This window comes from Scyliorhinus torazame, chromosome 2 (assembly GCF_047496885.1).
Source record: "Scyliorhinus torazame isolate Kashiwa2021f chromosome 2, sScyTor2.1, whole genome shotgun sequence".
Taxonomy (NCBI): Eukaryota; Metazoa; Chordata; class Chondrichthyes; order Carcharhiniformes; family Scyliorhinidae; genus Scyliorhinus; species Scyliorhinus torazame.
Window position 1 is genome coordinate 202565449 of NC_092708.1, and position 19438 is coordinate 202584886.

At 45.6% G+C, this 19438-nt stretch overlaps 1 protein-coding gene across 2 annotated transcripts in view; it reads left to right on the forward strand.

Moving 5' to 3' along the window:
• Nucleotides 1–19438, forward strand: part of pard3bb (par-3 family cell polarity regulator beta b) — a 1556033-nt gene that overhangs the window by 142038 nt on the left and 1394557 nt on the right. For both annotated transcript variants that reach the window (XM_072482810.1, XM_072482818.1), the window contains exon 2: nucleotides 611–712. In XM_072482810.1, the coding sequence (XP_072338911.1) occupies nucleotides 611–712 (102 nt within the window). The remainder of the gene's footprint in view (nucleotides 1–610; nucleotides 713–19438) is intronic.

A 19438-nucleotide genomic window follows, 5' to 3' on the forward strand; every position in this document is an offset into this window, starting at 1 on the left:
TTGTGTGATACCTAAAATGCAATCATAAAAGTCTTAACATTCATATACATCGATCTTCAATGGTTGTAATGATTTTAATGTTTCTTTGAGGAGTCAGCCATAAAGATTCATTACCATGCGATCCGGCATAACGAAGGCTCCTTCCACTTTATCATTTCGAACGCAGAAGAGTGGAATTAATTACGTTTCGTAAGCACAAGAAAAAAGGTTTATGCAAACTGCTCCTGCGGAAAATGTGTTGGTAGCCTGTCTCTTTTGAATTTATGTACAGAAGTTGTCAAATGTCCTACAGTACTGTCACTTAAATCACAAAATAAATCCTCAATTTTCTTTTCTTTTAGTTCATTTTCAGGGTACGGGTATCACTTGCAAGGCCGGCTTTTATTGCCAATCCCTAGATATCCTTGAGAAGGTGGCATAGTGAGCCTCCCCCTTGATCTGCAGTCCACGTGTGGAAGGTGACACCCTGACTGCTGTTGGGTAGAAGGTTCCAGGAATTCTACGTAGCAACAATGAAGTAACAATGACATACATCTGATTGGCACTACACATTTTTCATTTTTGAAAGATGCAATCAAAATATACTTTCCTTCTCTCTTCCATTGTACAGGATGCTGGATATTCAATGAAGATTCACCATTTAGAATATATGGATGGAGGAATACTGGATCCAGATGATGTACTGATTGATGTCGTGGAAGATAAAGATAAGGTAAAGGCTCATTTTGTTATTGTCTTGTTTCTGTTTTTGCAAACATTTAATTATGCTGTCTATAAACCCAGGTGGCAAGTAATTTTAATCTTTTTCTGCCTCCCAAGCTAAAGCCTTTAAATTTGGACTCCATACTTCTGGGCTAGGGTAGAGGAACAATGTCAGCTGGGGTTCCTATCCCTTGCCGCTGTCCCACTTGGGGTTGCCAACCCTGCAGGATTATCCTGGAACCTCGAGGAATTGAAGATAAAATCTTTCGGGAACCACTGTACACAAATTGAATAATTTTGTTTATTAATTAGAAAAATATTGGGCAGATTGAAAAGCCATGACACCATAAACGTCTAGGAATGTATCCATCCAGAATTGGCAGCCCTACTGCAGTGACCCTCACTGAGATGTGTGCTCGAGATGGGTGGCGAAGCATCAGGCTTAACTGTAGTGCATTATAAGATTGACTGGCTTCTGTAATGAAGAATGGCCACTTGTCTGAGGCGTTTGAACATTCGGCCTCGTTGATGCACTGTGCTTATTTTGGCAAGGATCGTGGAGACTGAACACGAGAGAAAACCTTTATAATTCATTGATCGGGAATATTGCTACTCAAGGGCCTTTGTTTCAAAAAGATGTTAATGTGATGGAGGTGGTTCAGAGAAAATGATGGGGGTGATTCTCGGACTCGAGTGGTAAGCTATATTGATAGGCTAATGGGATTGAGTGAGCACTCACAGACAGGAGGCGAGAAAGAACTAACATCGAGCTGAAAGACTGGAATGGTGTCGGTTTAAAGTGGTTATTAAACTTTAAACTGTGAACACATCATCATCAGATATGAGCATGAAATTGGCAAGTGTCAAGTGAAACTACAGATTAAAGCTTAAAAGAAAGTCTCCTCTGGAGCAGCAATTGTGGAGGGTAAACCCAGAACAAAAGTACTCCCCACTATGTTGACTAGCTGCTTTAAAATAATGATAGATGAACAAATGTTTATAACTGGGAGTGAAGATCGAATGAATAATTGTAGGCGAAGAGGACCATGTTGTCATTAAGCTTATTTAGTATATGGATGTCCATAAGGTGGGTACAAATTCTACGAAAGCCAAATATAAGTTTATGCAATGCACTGAATTTGTCACCTCTAATCGCTTTTGGGACAGCCAATTTTACTTAACCAGCCATGCTGGTTATTTAGCTGAAAATGCTATCTTCAGGCAATAATTTAAAGCGGCTTTTATGCTGGTTTTTCATTGTTCCCTTTGTGACAGCTGAATATAATTCCGCTTTTACTTGGAGCTTTCTGCGAGCTTCATGAGACCCAACTCATTGGGACGTTTTATTATGCTAAAAGTGCTACATATATGTTGTAAGTGACAGGGCCGCTCCTACATTTGCACACCAGTAATCCCAATGTAAAAAAGCGTCTCTAGATTATTGTTCTACTGTATAAGGGGTGAAAGTATGAAAATTTACATTCCCACCACTACGCTGTATTGAAATCAGTTAAAACAGTGGGTGATCGGGTAGGATGAGAACACTATGGTCTTCACTGTGATGAGTATTTTGATGGAAAATGAGACCGATGATCAAACAGTGTGTAACAAAAAAACAAGCAGTGAATAATCAGCAAATAATCCGACCCCAACCAGTCGAACTATTCAAATCCGACTCTATGACCATGCTCACTTTTCCAATGTGCTTGGTATATTTTGCAAAAGTAATTTATAGCACAATGATCTAGTGATGATGAATCAAAAAAACAACAACATGTACCTTTGAGATATGTAATCAAATTCACCAACACGTAGATACACAAGCATACCTGGGGATTCATCATAAACACAATCCTCTTCAATAGGGATTCAGCAGATAACATCCGAAGCAAACACAGGTTTCTTGGATTTCTGAGGAGAAATCTTTGGCCTTGCAGCAAAAATATCAAGAGTTACACCGTGTCAAATATTTGTCAGTCCAGTTCAGGAGTTTGCAAGTTGTGTGTGCGATCCCTCTTTGCGAAAGATATATCAATAAATATATCTTATATCCAGAGATATATCCGGGGCAGCACGGTAGCCTTGTGGATAGCACAATTGCTTCACAGCTCCAGGGTCCCAGGTTCGATTCCAGCTTGGGTCACTGTCTGTGCGGAGTCTGCACATCCTCCCCGTGTGTGCGCGGGTTTCCTCCGGGTGCTCCGGTTTCCTCCCACAGTCCAAAGATGTGCAGGTTAGGTGGATTGGCCATGATAAATTGCCCTTAGTGTCCAAAATTGCCCTTAGTGTTGGGTGGGGTTACTGGGTTATGGGGATAGGGTGCCGGTGTTGACCTTGGGTAGGGTGCTCTTTCCAAGAGCCGGTGCAGACTCGATGGGCCGAATGGCCTCCTTCTGCACTGTAAATTCTATGATAGATTGCAATGAACTACAGATGACTCCGTTTGGGATATACACCAGTGTCACATCAATGATAAAAGATTCGTAAAGCGAATCACTACAGTAAAGGAGGGAGGAAAGTAGACTGACTATGTTCTATAAAATATGGGCCAGAATTTAATGCACCCCTACTGGTGTTTTTTTGGGGGAGTAGGGTGTGGTGGTGCTAAATTGAAGGGAAGATATTCCCTCCAGTTCTTCGCCTGCTCCAACTCGTGCAGTGATTTTTGCTCACCCTAGTGTACAGCCTCAGGCGGGAAACTGGCCCTTGCCCCAGTTGAGCCTTCTAAATGGCCAATTATTGGCCACTCGAGGGTTGTTTCCCACCTAGCCTCATTTTGTAGGGTGGTGTGACAATTGGCCTTGCGTGGGGAAAGCCTAAAAATCAACCGACTTGGGTCTCTGGCGGTAAGGAGGGGTAAGGGGTGCCTCCATCAGAAGCCCACTTCTGAAGTACCGTGCGCAAAAGCCTTCTGTACCCTCTCTGCTCTGGGACTCCTTTTTTTTAAATAAACAATTTTAATGAGGTATTTTTGGCATTACAAACAGCAACAGTATAAAAACAATGTACAAAGAAAAATAAACATAATGCAGTCACCGACTCCCATTCCCCCCCCCGCTGACGATTAATTCTCCGCGAAGAAGTCGCCCCCCCCCGCTGACGATTAATTCTCCGCGAAGAAGTCGGTGAATGGTTGCCACCTCCAGGCGAACCCTAACCGTGACCCTCTCAAGGCGAACTTAATCGTCTCTAGGCCGAGAAAGCTTGCCATGTCAGTTAGCCAGGTCTCCGACTTTGGGGGCTTTGAGCCCCTCCAAGTTAGCAGTATCCATCTCTGGGTTACCAGGGAAGTAAAGGCCAGAACATCTGCCTCTTTCTCCTCTAGGATCCCCGGGTCTTCCAACACCCCAAAAATCGCCACCTCTGGACTCGTTGCAACCCTTGTTTTCAATACTCTGGACATGACGTCTGCAAACCCCTGCCAATATCCCCTAAGTTTTGGACACGCCCAGAACATGTGGACATGGTTCGCAGGCCCTCCTGCACATTTTACATACCTGTCCTCCACCCCAAAGAATCTCCTCATCCGGGCCACTGTCATGTGGGCCCGGTGGACCACCTTGAATTGGATCAAGCTGAGCCTGGCGCATGTTGCGGTCGCGTTGACCCTACTCAACGCGTCCGCCCATAAGCCAATCTCCATCTCACCACGAAGCTCCTTCTCCCACTTACACTTCAGCTCCTCTGTCTGCGTCTCCTCCGCCCCCATGAGTTCTTTGTAGATGTCCGAGATGCTCCCCTCTCCCACCCATCCCCTAGACACTACCCTATCCTGGATCCCCCTTAGTGGCAGGAGTGGGAAGTTGGTCACCTGCCTGCGCAGAAAGTCCCGCACCTGTAAATATCTAAATTTGTTCCCCCTTGCCAACCCAAACTTCCCCTCCAGCGGCCTCAAGCTCGGGAAGCTCCCCTCTAAAAACAGGTTCCCCCATCCTCTCAATTCCCGCCCTTCGCCATACTCGGAACTCCCCATCCAAGCTCCCCGGGGAAAACCGGTGATTGTCACATATTGGGAACCAGACCGATGCTCCCACTGCTCCAGCGTACCTCCTCCACTGACCCAGATTCTCAGGGCTGCCACCACTACAGGGCTGGTGGAGTACCTCGCCGGCGGGAATGGCAGAGGTGCCGTTATCAATGCCCCCAGACTGGTGTCCCTACATGAAGCTGCCTCCATCCGCCCCCAAACCGACCCCGCCCCCACCACCCACTTCCTTATCATGCCGATGTTGGCCGCCCAGTAATAATTCGGTAACGCAAGCCCCCCTTCCCCCCCGATTCCGCTCGAGCATCACCTTCTTCACTCGCGGGGACTTACCCGCCCACCCAAAGCCCAGGATGATTTTGTTAACCCTCTTAAAAATGGACCGCGGGATGAAAATTGGGAGACACTGAAATATGAATAAAACTCTCGGTAGGACCATCATTTTGAATGTCTGCACTCTCCCAGCTAACGACAGCGGGAGCGCATCCCATCTCCGAAACTCGCCTCTCATCTGTTCAACCAACCGGGACAAGTTCAACTTGTGTAACTGGCCCCAGTCGCGCGCCACTTTTATCCCTAAGTACCTGAAACTGTCCCCTACTAACCTAAATGGCAGCTCCCTCAGCCGACCCTCCTGACCCCTCGCCTTGACTACAAACATCTCCCTTTTTGTCATATTCAGTTTATACCCCGAACACCGGCCAAATTCCCCCCAAATCGCCATAATTTTGCCCATCCCTGCCCCTGGACCTGATACGTATAAGAGCAGGTCGTCCGCATACAGCAAGACCCTATGTTCTACCCCTCACTGAACTAGCTCCTTCCAGCCCCTTGAAGCTCTCCGAGCAATTGCCAGCGGCTCTATAGCTAACGCAAACAGCAATGGGGAGAGGGTGCACCCCTGTCTCGTCCCCCGGTACAGACTAAAATAGTCCAAGGTCGTCCTATTCGTCCTTACACTAGCCTCCGGGGCCTGGTACAACAGCCTGACCCAGTCGATAAAGCCCCGACAGAACCCAAATCGTCCCAGCATCTCCCATAGATAGTCCCACTCCACCCGATTGAATGCCTTTTCTGCATCCATTGCCACAAATACCTCAACCTCCCTACTCTCCGGGGGCATCATGATCACGTTGAGCAGCCTTCTTATATTGGCCACCAACTGCCTGCCCTTGACAACTGCCTTTGATCCTCCATAATCACATCCGGCACACAATCTTCAATCCTGGAGGCCCAAATTTTGGCCATCAACTTGGCGTCCTAATCGATCGGCCGATATGACCCTCATAGCTCCGGTTTGTTGTCCCGCTTCATCTCAACAAAATAGTGGCCTGTGACATTGTCGGGGCAGCACCCCTCTGTCCCTTGCCTCAGTGAAAACCTTGACCAGCAACGGCCCAAAATCCCCGAGAACATTTTATAATATTCCACGGGTACCCGTCCGGTCCCGAGGCTTTACCCGACTGCATTGCCTTCAAGTCCTCAACTATTTATTCGGCCCTAACCGGGGCCCGCAGCCCAACTACCAGCTCCCTACCCACCCTGGGGAAGGTCAGTCCATCCAAAAAGTGTCTCATCCCCTCCGGCCCCGTGGGGGGTTCCAAGCAATAGAGCTTACTGTAAAAGTCCCTGAACGCCCTGTTTAGCCCTGCCGACTCCTCTGCCAAGTTCCCATCCCCATCAACCACCCGCTCTATTTCCCTGGCCGCCTACCTCTTCCTAAGCTGCTGTGCAAGCATTCTACTGGCCTTCCCCCCCCTCGTAAAACGCCCCCCAAAACGCCCCCCTCACCTTTCTAAGCTGCTCCACTGCCTTACCTGCGCACAACACCCCGAACACAGCCTGCAGCTTCCGATGCTCCCTTAAGAGCTCCGCCCAAGGGGTCACTGCATACCTCCTGTCTATCTGTAAGATCTCCTTAACCAGTCGGTCCGTTTCTGCCCTATCCGTCCTGTCCCTATGAGCCCGGAACGAAATCCACTCCCCTCTCACCACTGCCTTCAGCACCTCCCATCCCACCGCTGCTGAGACTTCTCCGTGTTATTAACCTGCAGGTAGTTCTGCATACTCTTCCTCAGCCTCTCGCACACTGCCTTATCTGCCAACAACCCCACATCCAATCTCCATTGCGGGTGCAGGAAGCTCTCCTCACTAACCTGCAGTTCCACCCAGTGTGGGGCATGATCCGAAATAGTGATGGCCGAATACCCCGTGACCACCACCCCCACCAGTAAATCCCTTATCAAAATGAAAAAGTCAATCCGGGAATAAACCTTGTGAACATGCGAATAAAAAGAAAACTCCTTCCCCATCGGCTGCCTAAACCTCAATGGGCCGATCCCCCCCATCTGCTCCATGAATCCTAACAGTTCCTTCGCCATTGCTGGCACACTCCCTGTTTTTGAACACGATCAGTCCAGGCTGGGGTTGATGACTGTAATAAAATCCCCTCCCATAACCAGCTTGTGTGAGTCCAGGTCAGGTATCTCCCCAGCAACCTCTTTATAAATTCCCCATCATCCCAATTTGGCACGTGCACATCAACCAAGACTACATTCCTCCTCTCCAGCTTACCGCTAACCATGACATAACATGCCCCCCCCCCCCCCCCCCCCCCCCCCCCCCCCCCCGTCCGAGACTATACTGCCCACCTGAAATTGCACCCGCTTGTTGATCAAAATCGCAACCCCTCTAGTCTGGTATCCAGCCTCGAATGAAAGACCTGACTGACCCAACCCTTACTTAGCCTGACTTGGTCCGCCACTTTCAGGTGTGTCTCCTGTAACATTACCACGTCCGCCTTCAGAGCCCTCAGATAAGCGAACACACGTGCCCTCTTGACCGGCCCATTCAACCCTCTAAAATTCCAGGTGATCAGCCTAGTTGGGGGGCACCGTGCCCCCCCCCCCCCCCCTCCGCCGATCAGTCATCCCCTTTCCTGGACCCACCTCCAGCCCATGCACTGCACCTCCATCGGCCCACCTCCTGGAAGCCCCCACCCCCAATCTCCTCTCTGTCCCAAAGCCTAAGTCCCTCCCTCGTCAGCAGAGTAACTCCCCCTTCCCCCCAACCCCCTCCAGCAACGACACTTTGTAACCTAACCCCTGCCATAGATTAATCATATGCACATCCATCCCCACTGTGCTTCCGTAGACTAGCTCACCCAGCTAGCCTGGTGGCCCTCGCCTGTGGTGCCAACAAGTCTCCCACCTATTGTTCCCTCACTCTTTTCCCCCCCCCCCCCCCCAGCCGCCCATCAAAATCACTTCCCTCATCAAACTGACCCCAAACAATCACCCAATTAACTTAAGAGACAACCCAAAAAGAAAAACACACAGAAAACGCCCCCAATAGTGCACATCAAAGTAATACAAAGTAAAAAGCCCCACCAGCCACACCCACCAAAACACCGAAAACCTGCAGAAACCGAATAACTTTTGCTTCCCCCATCTTCAACCAAACTCAAATTCAGAAGAGAAACGACAATCGAAACATATAAACATCACTCAAAAAGTAACAACTTAAAACAAAAAGTTCTCAGTTCAGCACCAGCCCTTTCCTCTTGGCAAAGTCCATCGCGTCTTCGGACAACTCAAAATAATGGTGCTGGTCCTCATGCGTAACCCAAAGACGCGCCGGGTATAACAGTCCAAATTTCACTCGCTTCTTGAACAGGATCGCCTTAACTTGGTTGAAGACTGCCCTCCTTCTGGCCACCTCCACGCTCAAATCCTGGTAAACATGCAAAATGCTGTTGTCCCATTTGCAGCTCCGCGTACGTTTGGCCCACTGGAGAACACACTCCTTGTCCAGGAACCTGTGGAACCAGACCACCATTGCCCTTGGAGGGATCTCCGGCCGCGGCTTCCTCGACAGTGCTCAATATGCCCTGTCCACCTCCAACGGTCAGAGAAAAGCCCCCTCCCCCAGAAGCTTCTGAAACATACTCGCCACAAACGCGCCAGCATCAGCCCTCTCAGCCCCCTCCGGGAGACCGACAATTCTTAAGTTCTGCCGGTGAGCTCTATTCTCCAGGTCTTCTACCTTCTCCAGCAGCCTTTTTTGCTGATCCTTCAGCATCGCTACCTCCAGTTCATCCACCATTTGGTGCTCCTCCTGGTCCGTCAGCGCTTTCTCAAGCTTCTGAATCGTCCGATCCTGGGCATCCAGCCTGCGCTCCAGCCGATCGATCAATTCCTTTATTGGATCAAGACAGTCCCGTTTCTGCCTAGCAAAGCCCTCTTGGATGACCTGCATCAAATCCTCCGTTGATGGTTGGGCCGCCACAGCAGGGGTCCGAACATCAGCCATATTGTCTTCTGCCGCAACCTCCACCCAACCCTTGCTTTTCTTCTTATTTCTCCCTTTTCGATCCCTTGGGGTTCTGCGTTCCATACACCAATATGTGGCTCCAGTGCCAAATTGACTTCGCCTTCAAAGCCAGCGCTCACAACCCCAAAAAAGGCAGGGGGAAAGGTCCAAAGGTCCGGCCAGAGCGGGAGATACCAAATGTGCGACTCACTCCCTCATAGCTGCCACCGGAATTCTGCTCTGGGACTCCTTGAACGTACCTTGGACTTGGTGGATGGACTTCACCTCAGTCCATCCTTGGTGGATGGACTTCACCTCAGGCATCGTCATGCAATCTCTCTTCTGTCCACTGCAGTTCTTGCTGCTGCAGGGATTGGAGAATTGCTAGGCAATCAGATTGGCTGGTAGTTCTCCAAGGCTGATTTCCTCCAGACTGAGAAAGAGATGTCCACTCTGCAGCTACCTAACCCTCTTTTGAGCATGAAATGACTGCGGGGCACTCTTCGGTCGGTGGGAAGTGGGACCTGTTGCTAACTTTCCCCGTTGGTTCAATTGCTCTGTTTTATTACCTTTGCTCTTGAGTCGCCAGGTATCTTTATGATACCGCCACGAGGTTCAAGTCCAAGTAATGATCAATAATTCAATACACCGATTAGTAAGATTCAAATCAAAGCACATTTATTATACACAGTAATCGCTACTCATGCACAAATTCTACGTCAAAGCTACTTCTACAACTAACAGGCCTATACTTAACTTCGGACTGGCCCACCAGGTCAGGGGAACAAATGACCTTTCGTTCGTATTCTGAGTCTGCGGGATTCGAAGTTGATACGGATTGGTAGCTAGGAACGCCTATCTCGTAGCGAGCGTTGAATTAAGACTTACTTCTTTCGGCGGTCACTGCACCGGTCATGGTCAATGTTGGTTCGTGTTGCTGGGTGACCCGGGCAGGACGAAGAGAGAGAGATTTGAACTTGGGGCTTAACTCTTATATTCCCCAGGGGCTTTCCCGCCTTTCGGGGCGGACCCTGTGCCTGGTCCCAAGTGATTGGCCTTTGTCCCAATCGCTTGGTTCGATTTTTCCAATACTGGAGCGGTTCCCTGATCGATGGGCGGTCTTGAGATGTTCATTCACCTCCTTTGTGTTGGCTCCTGCTGGCGCCGGGGAGTCTGGCTTTGCTTTGTGTGTCCCAAATGTTACTTATTGTTCCTGGGGATTGCTCATCAGTATGTAGGTGGCTGCTGCATTGTTATGCTGATGGTCGCTGGTATCGATGTTGTCTGGCCTTTTGCAGAGTTAAATACACAGCAAACCTGCACCTGCTGGTTTCTGTCTGTGTTGGCTGACTTTCCCATCAGCCTTTGCCGTTCGCCATTTTAAATCGGGAGTTGGCCAATTTAGGTGGCTACAGACCCCCGCCATCTGAAAAACTCAGGCTATGGAATGGACTGGTGCCAATTGACAGAGACAAGTATTTGGGTGACCGCTGGCAATGAATTATCCCAAGGTAGCCATCCACACAAACTACAAAGACCATTTGTTTCCAAGGCGGCATAAGAACCATCTTTCTCCCCAAGGACAATTCCACAATGGAACAAACTGCCAAAGGAGGTAGTCACAGCCCCATCACTGGAAATCTCCAAGATCCATCTTTAGATTATTTCCATTTAAAAGTTTTCATTATCAGGACTACCAGATAATGTCTGGTTTAGCTAGTGCTACCCAAATAAATGTTGGCGAAATATGAATATTGGTCTGTGATGCCGACTCAACAAATGCAGAAGACAAACTGATAATGTGTTCCTGTTTTGCAGAACTTGACTTGCGCTCTTTTGATCTTGGGCATGCTTCCATACTATTTAAGTACTATTCTCAAAGTTGGGATATAAGAAATGAACCATTAATCACAATGGTGTCAGTTTTGGTTCAGCACCAGCACCCTTGCCATAAGATTGTGGGTTCAATTCCTACTACAGTGACATGAGCACATAATGCAGGCTCGCATCTTAATGCAATATTAGGGGAGTGCTGCACTGTAGAAGGTGTTTTCTTTCAGATGAAGCATTAATCTGAGGCCCTTTTTGATCTCTCCGATGTATGTGCAAGCATTTATGGCATACCTGAAGAAAAGCAGGGGGGATTCTTTGGTATCGTGATCAATGAGCCATAACTTCCTGGCTCCCCAACATTACATTTGGGTGAGGAAATACCTGCGCTTTCCATTTCAAGCAGAAGTAATCACACGGAGTGGCAATCCACCACTGATTGCCACTTGAAGAAGTTGCAGGCTAATATTTATTTCCCAACCAACACTACCGGTCACGTATCTCATTGTTATGTGAGACTTTTCTGCATACAAATTGGCTGCCACGTTTTCATTAATGACACTTCAAAAGTACCTTATGGGCTTAAACACTTGGGATGTCTTAAGGTTTCAAAAGACACGGTATAAATGCAAATCCTTTCTCTCAATGCTTTGTATTTTAAGATTTCATGAATCATCCCCCATGAACGTAGCTGAATAGATGAGGGAGTCGGCAGGAATTAAAAACTGTGAATGTCTTGTGTCTGAATATATTTATTAAGCGGATTTTATTACGTTTCCAAAATCTATCGCTAAGTAAGATTGCTGATGGATTGTTGAGTATTTGCTTGCATTCATATGCAGACCCTCTGCATGGTTTCATAAATTTGGAAATGATACTAAGGTGCCTTCTCCTCCTCGGGCTTGGTTGGACTCCAGCTGCCCAACTACATGCTTAGATTAACTTCACTTCCATTTCGACTCTCAACACGTTAAGTTGATTCCTCCCTCTCCATTTTTCACCAGCACTGCCTCCCTTCACCAAGCTTGTACCATTGCGATCTGACTGATAAATTATGACAATTTAAAAACAAAAAGGTTTTGCGGGAGTGTGGGATACAAACAGTAGAAATATAAATTGGTAGCAAAGTTATCTGTGGAACCCAAATCAAAACTGTAATTAGAATAGAAACAGACTTCAAATAAAAAAAGCAGCTGAGAGTATTGCAAATTGTTGCAAAGCAATAATATGATTAATTGGTTTTGAGGTTACAAGATTGCAGAAACTGAAGTCAATCAAATAGAGCAGTGAAAAAAATGTGTTGTATAATCAGAATACTAAATAATGCAGAAGAACAGGTTTAATTAAAGGGAATTTGGAAATTTAGCAATATATTATGAAGCAGGTGTGATAACGTAACTGGGATTATACAACTGAATGTTAACAAGGAAATAGGATCTCAGCGGGAGTGGTGGAGCATTTGCAGTTAATATTGTTCTTGAATGTTTCATTCCTCGTGGCATGAGCCCACACTCTACCCATCTCCCTGATCTGGATGTTTACTGCTGGAAAGTGCAAAATGCCCAAGTGCAGGTGCTGGGTGAAGAGCACGGTGACCTTGACCGTATCACTAAAGCTGTAGCGTTACATAGAACGTAGAACATTACAGCGCGGTACAGGCCCTTCGGCCCAAGATGTTGCGCCGACCTGTGAAACCAGTTTACCACAAGGGCTATTTATGTGAAGTAGCCAGAGCTTGAGACCTGTAACCTCTACCGCAGAATAAGTCATTCTCTTTGAACTAAGATGAAGAAAACTGGTGAGCTAAAACTTAAATGAAAACATTTTAATCTAGTTATTAGTATTAGTGCACACATTGACCTTGGATTTGTCATTTCACATTGAACGGAACGTAAGCCTATTTTGTAGCTTTGCTCACTTAATTGGTTAAGTTCCACTTCAGGACTTCAGTATCTGATTGATTTGGTACTGATGGAGCGCTGCATTGTTCGCAGTAGTTTCTTTTTGGATTAAATGTAAATCTAAAGCCCATTTCAGGTGGATGTAAAAAAAAAAAAACCATTGCAGCGTTTGAAGAAAGGTGGGGAATGCTCCTGGTCTCCAAGCCAACATTCCCCCATCACCAAAATCAGATGAAGTGTAGTTGTTTAGATCGCTCTTTACAGGACTTTGCTGTGCACCAATTGACTTCCGCAGTGTCCACATTTCAATTCTAATGGTTACTGAGCCTTCTGGATGAGAATGTGATGAGAAGGTACCAGGTGCAATTCCTTCCTCTGTTTTCTGAATTTTTCCAGACCTTGAGATCAAACTGAGACTTGTCACTTTGACCCATGATGTGTTCTTGCTGCGAAATGACTTTTTGCAAGTGACCAACAAACCAAAACCAAAAATAGCTCAATGTGTTTTTATAAGTGTGCTCAGAATGTGCATAGGTGCATCTTTCAGGCAGTAAAGAACAAGGCAGAGTTATAAGAACATAAGAATTAGGAGCAGGAGTAGGTCATCTGGACCTTTGAGTCTGCTCTGCCATTCAGTGAGATCATGGCTGATCTTTTGTGGACTCTGCTCCAATTTCCCGCCCGAACACCACAGCCCTTTATTCTTCATAAAACTATCTATCTTTATCGTGAAAACATTTAATGAAGGAGCCTCAACTGTTTCACTGGGCAGGGAATTCCATTGATTCACAATCCTTTGGGTGAAGAAGTTTCTCCTAAGCTCAGTCCTAAATCTACTTCCCCTTATTTTGAGGCTATGGCCCCTAGTTCTGCTTTCACCCGCCAGTGGAAACAACCTGCCCGCATCTATCCTATCTATTCCCTTCATAACTTTATATGTTTCTATAAGATCCCCCCCCCGCATCCTTCTAAATTCCAACGAGTACAGTCCCAGTCTACTCAATGTCTCCTCGTAGTCCAATCCCCTCAGCTCTGGGATTAACCTAATGAATCTCCTCTGCACACCCTCCAGCGTTAGTACGTCCTTTCTTAGGTAAGGAGACCAAAACTGAACACAATACTCCAGGTGTGGTCTCATTGCCACCTTATACAGTTGCAGCATAACCTCCCTAGTCTTAAATCCCATCCCTCTCGCAACGAAGGACAAAACTCCATTCACCTTCTTAATCACCTGTTGCACCTATAAACCAAATTTTTGCGACTCATGCACTAGCACACCCAGGTCAGTAGCTTGTTTTAATATTTTATTAATTAAATAATAATCCCGTTTGCTGTTATTCCTACCAAAATGGATAACCTCACATTTGTCAGCATTGTATTCCATCTGCCAGACCCTAGCCCATTCACTTAAACTATCCAAATCCCTCTGCAGACTTCCGGTATCCTTTGCACTTTTCGCTTTACCACTCATCTTAGTGTCGTCTGCCATCTTGGACACATTGCACTTGGTCCCCAACTCCAAATCATCTGTGTAAATTGTGAACAACTGTGGGCCCAACACTGATCCCTGGGGGACACCATTAGCTACAGATTGCCAACCAGAGAAACACCCATTAATCCCCACTCTTTGCTTTCTATTAATTAACAAATTCTCTATCCATGCTACTACTTTACCCTTAACGGCATGTATCATTATTGTATGCAGCAACCTTTTGTGTGGCACCTTGTCAAAAACTTTCTGGAAATCCAGACATATCACATCTATTGGCTCCCCGTTGTCTACCGCACTGGTAATGTCCTCAAAAAATGCCACTAAATTAGTTAGGCACGACCTGCCCTTTATGAACCCATGCTGCGTCTGTCCAATGGGACAATATCCATCCAGATGCCTCACTTTCTTCCTTGGTGATAGATTCCAGCATCTTCCCTACTACCGAAGTTAAGCTAACTGGCCTATAATTACCCGCTTTCTGCCTACCTCCTTTTTTAAACAGTGGTGTCACGTTTGCTAATTTCCAATCTGCCGGGACCACCCCAGAGTCGAGTGAATTTTGGTAAATTATCATGAGTGCATTTGCAATTACCCCAGCCATCTCTTTTAGTACCCTGGGGTGCATTCCATCAGGACCAGGAGACTTGTCTACCTTTAGCCCCATTAGCTTGCCCATCACTACCTCCTTAGTGATAACAATCATTCTTTAATATTATGAAATATTTTGAAAGCGTAGGTGTAGAAAGATGTTTCCACTTGTGGAGAATCCCAAGCTCCTGACCATAAATATAAGATGGCCATGAAGTAATACCAGTAAGGAACCCAGAAGAAACTTCTTTGCTTGGAGAGTGGTTCGAATGTAAAACTCACGACCGGATGGAGTGTTGAGTCTAATGGTATAGATGTATCGAAGGAGAAGCTTTGGTAATTTTATGAGGTGCGGAAGAATATATGGATGGAATGAGATGAAGCTCTTGCGCAGCATATTCATGGACACAGACCAGTTGGACAGAAAAGCCAGTTTCTATGCTGTAAATTATATGTTAGATTAGTTTACAAAACAACAAACTGAAGGAATTTCTAGAAAGTTCAAGATTCTAATAAGCCTCCTAATTTGACCCTTGTGGAATTGATCTACCTCTCACAAAGATGGGAATGTGTCCATGATGAACCATTGCCATTTTGGTTGATCCACGGTTTGAAATGTTTGCTGAAATTTATTTTGTCTTGTCAGCCATTAACAGCCAACCACAGTTATTTTTTGTTTTCATCTCCATTAATTTGCTGTATTTCAGAGGCCACTGTGGTGCCATTATCTTCTGTACAATAATATCAATTGCGTAACAATAAATAGCATGTGTCAGGACTGCTGGATGAATTCTCTGGCAGGTGCCAACTTCTGGTTTGATGGCAAAAAATTTCATATTGGGAAGCAATATTTTCAGGGACGTGTTGGGAATGGTTTGTTGCCTTTCCATCACGTTAACTATAACAACAACTTGTATTTATGTAATGTCTTGAAGACATTAAAAAGTCAGATTGCATTATCGGTCAAGTTTTGACACCGAGCATTATGAGACATTAGGATAGGTGACCAAAAGTTTGGCCAAACAATTGGGTTTTAAGGAATATCTTAAAGGAGGAAAGAGAGGCAGAGGTGTTTTGGGGTGGGGGGGAGACAGGAATTCTGGAGCTCAGGATCTCTACAGCTGAAGGAATGGTTGCCAATAGTGAAATGGAGGGGTTGGGTGATGCACTACACTATCTAGGTGTACGCGTGTGTACGATACTTGTCTACAAGTTATCACTCCCACCAGAACAAATGCATAATGATAGGAACAAGGTCATTTATTGAATTGAGTCATTTGATTTTTTTATGTGTTGCATTTGTGATCATCACGATGAAGAATGGCTGGGTGTGGTAAGAGTCCTTTCACTCATCTCCATCAGTATCCCTTAACATGGATTTCAAGAGAGCATCTCTGACTGCAGCAGTGCGATATTCTCATCTCTCTCACCATCTGTCCTTGCTGCCTTTCTGAATACTCCTGCCTATTGATGCTGAATTATAAGCAGTTTTGTGCTGTGGACTCCTGCCCACGAGCAATTAAGCAATTACGTTTTAACACTGACTAGATTCACTTACTGTGGGGTTATCCCAGCTGCTGGAATGATTGGATGAAAATTCTACATAATCAGTTTGGACCGTGTTTGGATCACTGCACTGCTATCTACTGCACCAGTTTTTTCATAAGAACTAAGGGGAAGCTCATGGTGCATTGTATTTGGGCACTGACCTGTTTGGAGTCGCTTTGTGGGTTAAGAGAAAAGAAATTAGCAGTGAAAGGTCATTTAATGGGAAATGGTGGGAGCAGAGGATTTGAATTGCAAAGAAGAAAGAGGAAAGTAAATCAATGGTACAATGCATGTTCTGTTATTGATACATCAGATAATATGATAGGAGCTGCAGTAGTAAGAAAGACAATAACGGGAGTTTTGGGCAAGATTCCACCAGGGGAATGGGTAGTTATTATCATTTGTGACATTTTAAGTTTTTAAAGTGAATCTTATTGAAAAATTGACAAAAGGTGAAGGTCAGATATTCTGTTTTGGGTGTAATTGTTGCTGAATTTTACTGTGTGAAGTTGCTCTATAGGTTCTTTGTGACCATAGATTGGATGACGGATTAGCTAAGTTGCTTGGATTCTTGTTTGTCATGTTCCAAGGACATCAGAAGTATGGACAGAACAGAAGGAGGTCATTAGACCTTCCATGCCTGTTCTGGGTCTTTGGGAGAACTATCCAATTAGTCCTCTCCCCCTGCTCATTCCCCTGTAGCTTTGCCATTTTCTCCCTTTTGAGTACACATCCACTTTGTTTTTGAAAGCCATTATTGAATTTGCTTCCACCACCTTTTCAGTCAGTGGGTTCCAAGTCACAGAAAAACTTGCTTCATAAAAATAAAATTCTCGTCCTTTTTTCTTCTTCTCCTGGTCAATTGTCCTGAATTTGGTTACTTTCTCCTGCTCATGGAAACAGTTTCTCCTGATCTACTCCATCAAAGCCCCTCATGATTTCGAAGACCACTGTTACATCGCCTCATTAATGGGATCCTTGGCTGCCTTCTGTAGGCTTTGACGCGAGTTCAGGTGGGAGGGGGCAAACTGGTTTTGTGCGCGGGTGGAGAACTGGAGTTAAAGGGGCAACCGACACCCCCTTGGAGTTGACAGCCAATTAAATCCTTTCCACCGTGATGCTGATGAAATAGAAACAAAGCTGACATTTCAGGTCAATAACTTTTCACCAGGTTTCATAAAATCACTGTTGCAAGGTATGAAACACATTAACAAATTTGTGCACAGGAATGTCCCACAAACAGCAATGTGCAAACAGGATCTCTTGCACCTGTTTGAGAGGGCAGATTGGGATTCAGTTTCACAACTCAACTGAAAGCTGGCATCTCTGGCATTATTGCCCATCCTCAGTATTGCCCTTGAGCGTCAGACTAGATTGTGAATGCAAGTATCTGGAGTGGATCTTGAACCCACATCATTTTGATTGGTTTGCTGGGAACAAAGGAGCAAGAATAGTTTGGTTAGCCCTCTAGGCTGTTCTGGCATTCAGTGAGATCATGGTTGACATGCGACCTAACTCCGTATACCCGCCTTTGCCCCATACCCAATGGTGCCTTTGGTTAACCAAAATCTATCAAGCTCAGATGCAAAACTAACAATTGACCTCACATCGACTACAGTTGTGGAAGAGAGTTCCAAACTCCCAACCACCCTTTGTGCGCAAAAATCTTTCTTAATTGAATTCTTGAAAGACCCAACTCTAATTTGACACCTCAACCAATCAGAATAGTTTTGCTACCCTGTAAGTCACCCTTAATATCTTGAAAACATTGATGAAATTATTCATTACTCTTCTAAAATTCATGGAACATAAATAAAATTTGGGCAGACTTGTTAACACGTTAACTGCTGGTTAAAGAGGAAATTAACACAGTAGTGAGAAAGGATATGAGCTCTGACAATGTGGAATCTGTATGGGTAGAGTTGAGAAATACCAAGGGGCAAAAGACATTAGTGAGTGTCATATATAGACCCCCAAACTGCAGTGGTGAGGTTGGGAATGGCATTAAACACAAAATTAGAGATGCATGTAATAAGGGAATATCGATGATCATGGATGATTTTAATCTTCCCATAGATTGGGCAAATCAAATTAGCGACAATGCCGGAGAGGAGGAATTCCTGGAGTGTATACGGGATGGTTTTCTTGACCAATATGTGGAGGAACCAACTAGAGAGCAGGCCATCTTAGACTGGGTACTGTGTAATGAGAAGGGAATCATTGCCAATCTGGCTGTACGAGACCCCTTGGGGATGAGCGACCATAACATGATAGAATTTTTTATCAAGATGGAGAGTGAAGTAGTAGATTCAGAGACTAGGGTGCTGAATCTTAAGAAAGGGGACTATGAAGTTATGAGGCGTGAGTTGGCCTTGATAGATTGCGGGGGGGGGGGGGGGGGGGAAAGAGTTACTTAAAGGGATGACAGTGGAAAAACAAAATGGCAAACATTTAAGGAACGCATGGGGGAACTACAACAACTGTTCATTCCTGTCTGGCAGAAAAGCAAAGGAGGTAAGAGGGCCAATCCATGACTTACAAAGGAAATTAGAAATAGTATCCGATCCAAGGAAGAAGCATACAGATTGGCCAAGAAAAATAATAGGTCTGAGGACTGGGAGAATTCATCAAAAAGGACAAAGGGATTGATTAAGAAGGGGAAAGTACAGTATGAAAGGAAGCTTGCCGGGAACATAAAGACTGACACTAAGAGTTTCTATAGATATGTAAAGAGAAAGAGATCGGTAAAGAGAAATGTAGGCCCCCTACAGACAGAAACAGGGGAATGCATAATAAGGGACAAAGAACTTTATTCCACACATCCTCATCGAAGATTGGTCCCAACTCCTCCTCGCATTTCGCTTTGATCCTGATAAAGCAGCGTAGATTCCAATGAGAAGGTTCACTCATAGATATTTGTGATCCCCTCCCCCCCAGTCCTCGCCAGCTGTAAGATTTATTCCAACAGGGAAGACTATGGTGCCAAATGGATTGAAAGGCAAGCCCCATGAACAAAGTCACGCAATTGAAGGTAGCGGGTAGGTGTGTCCCTGATAGTTGGAACTTCGGCGAGAACTCCCA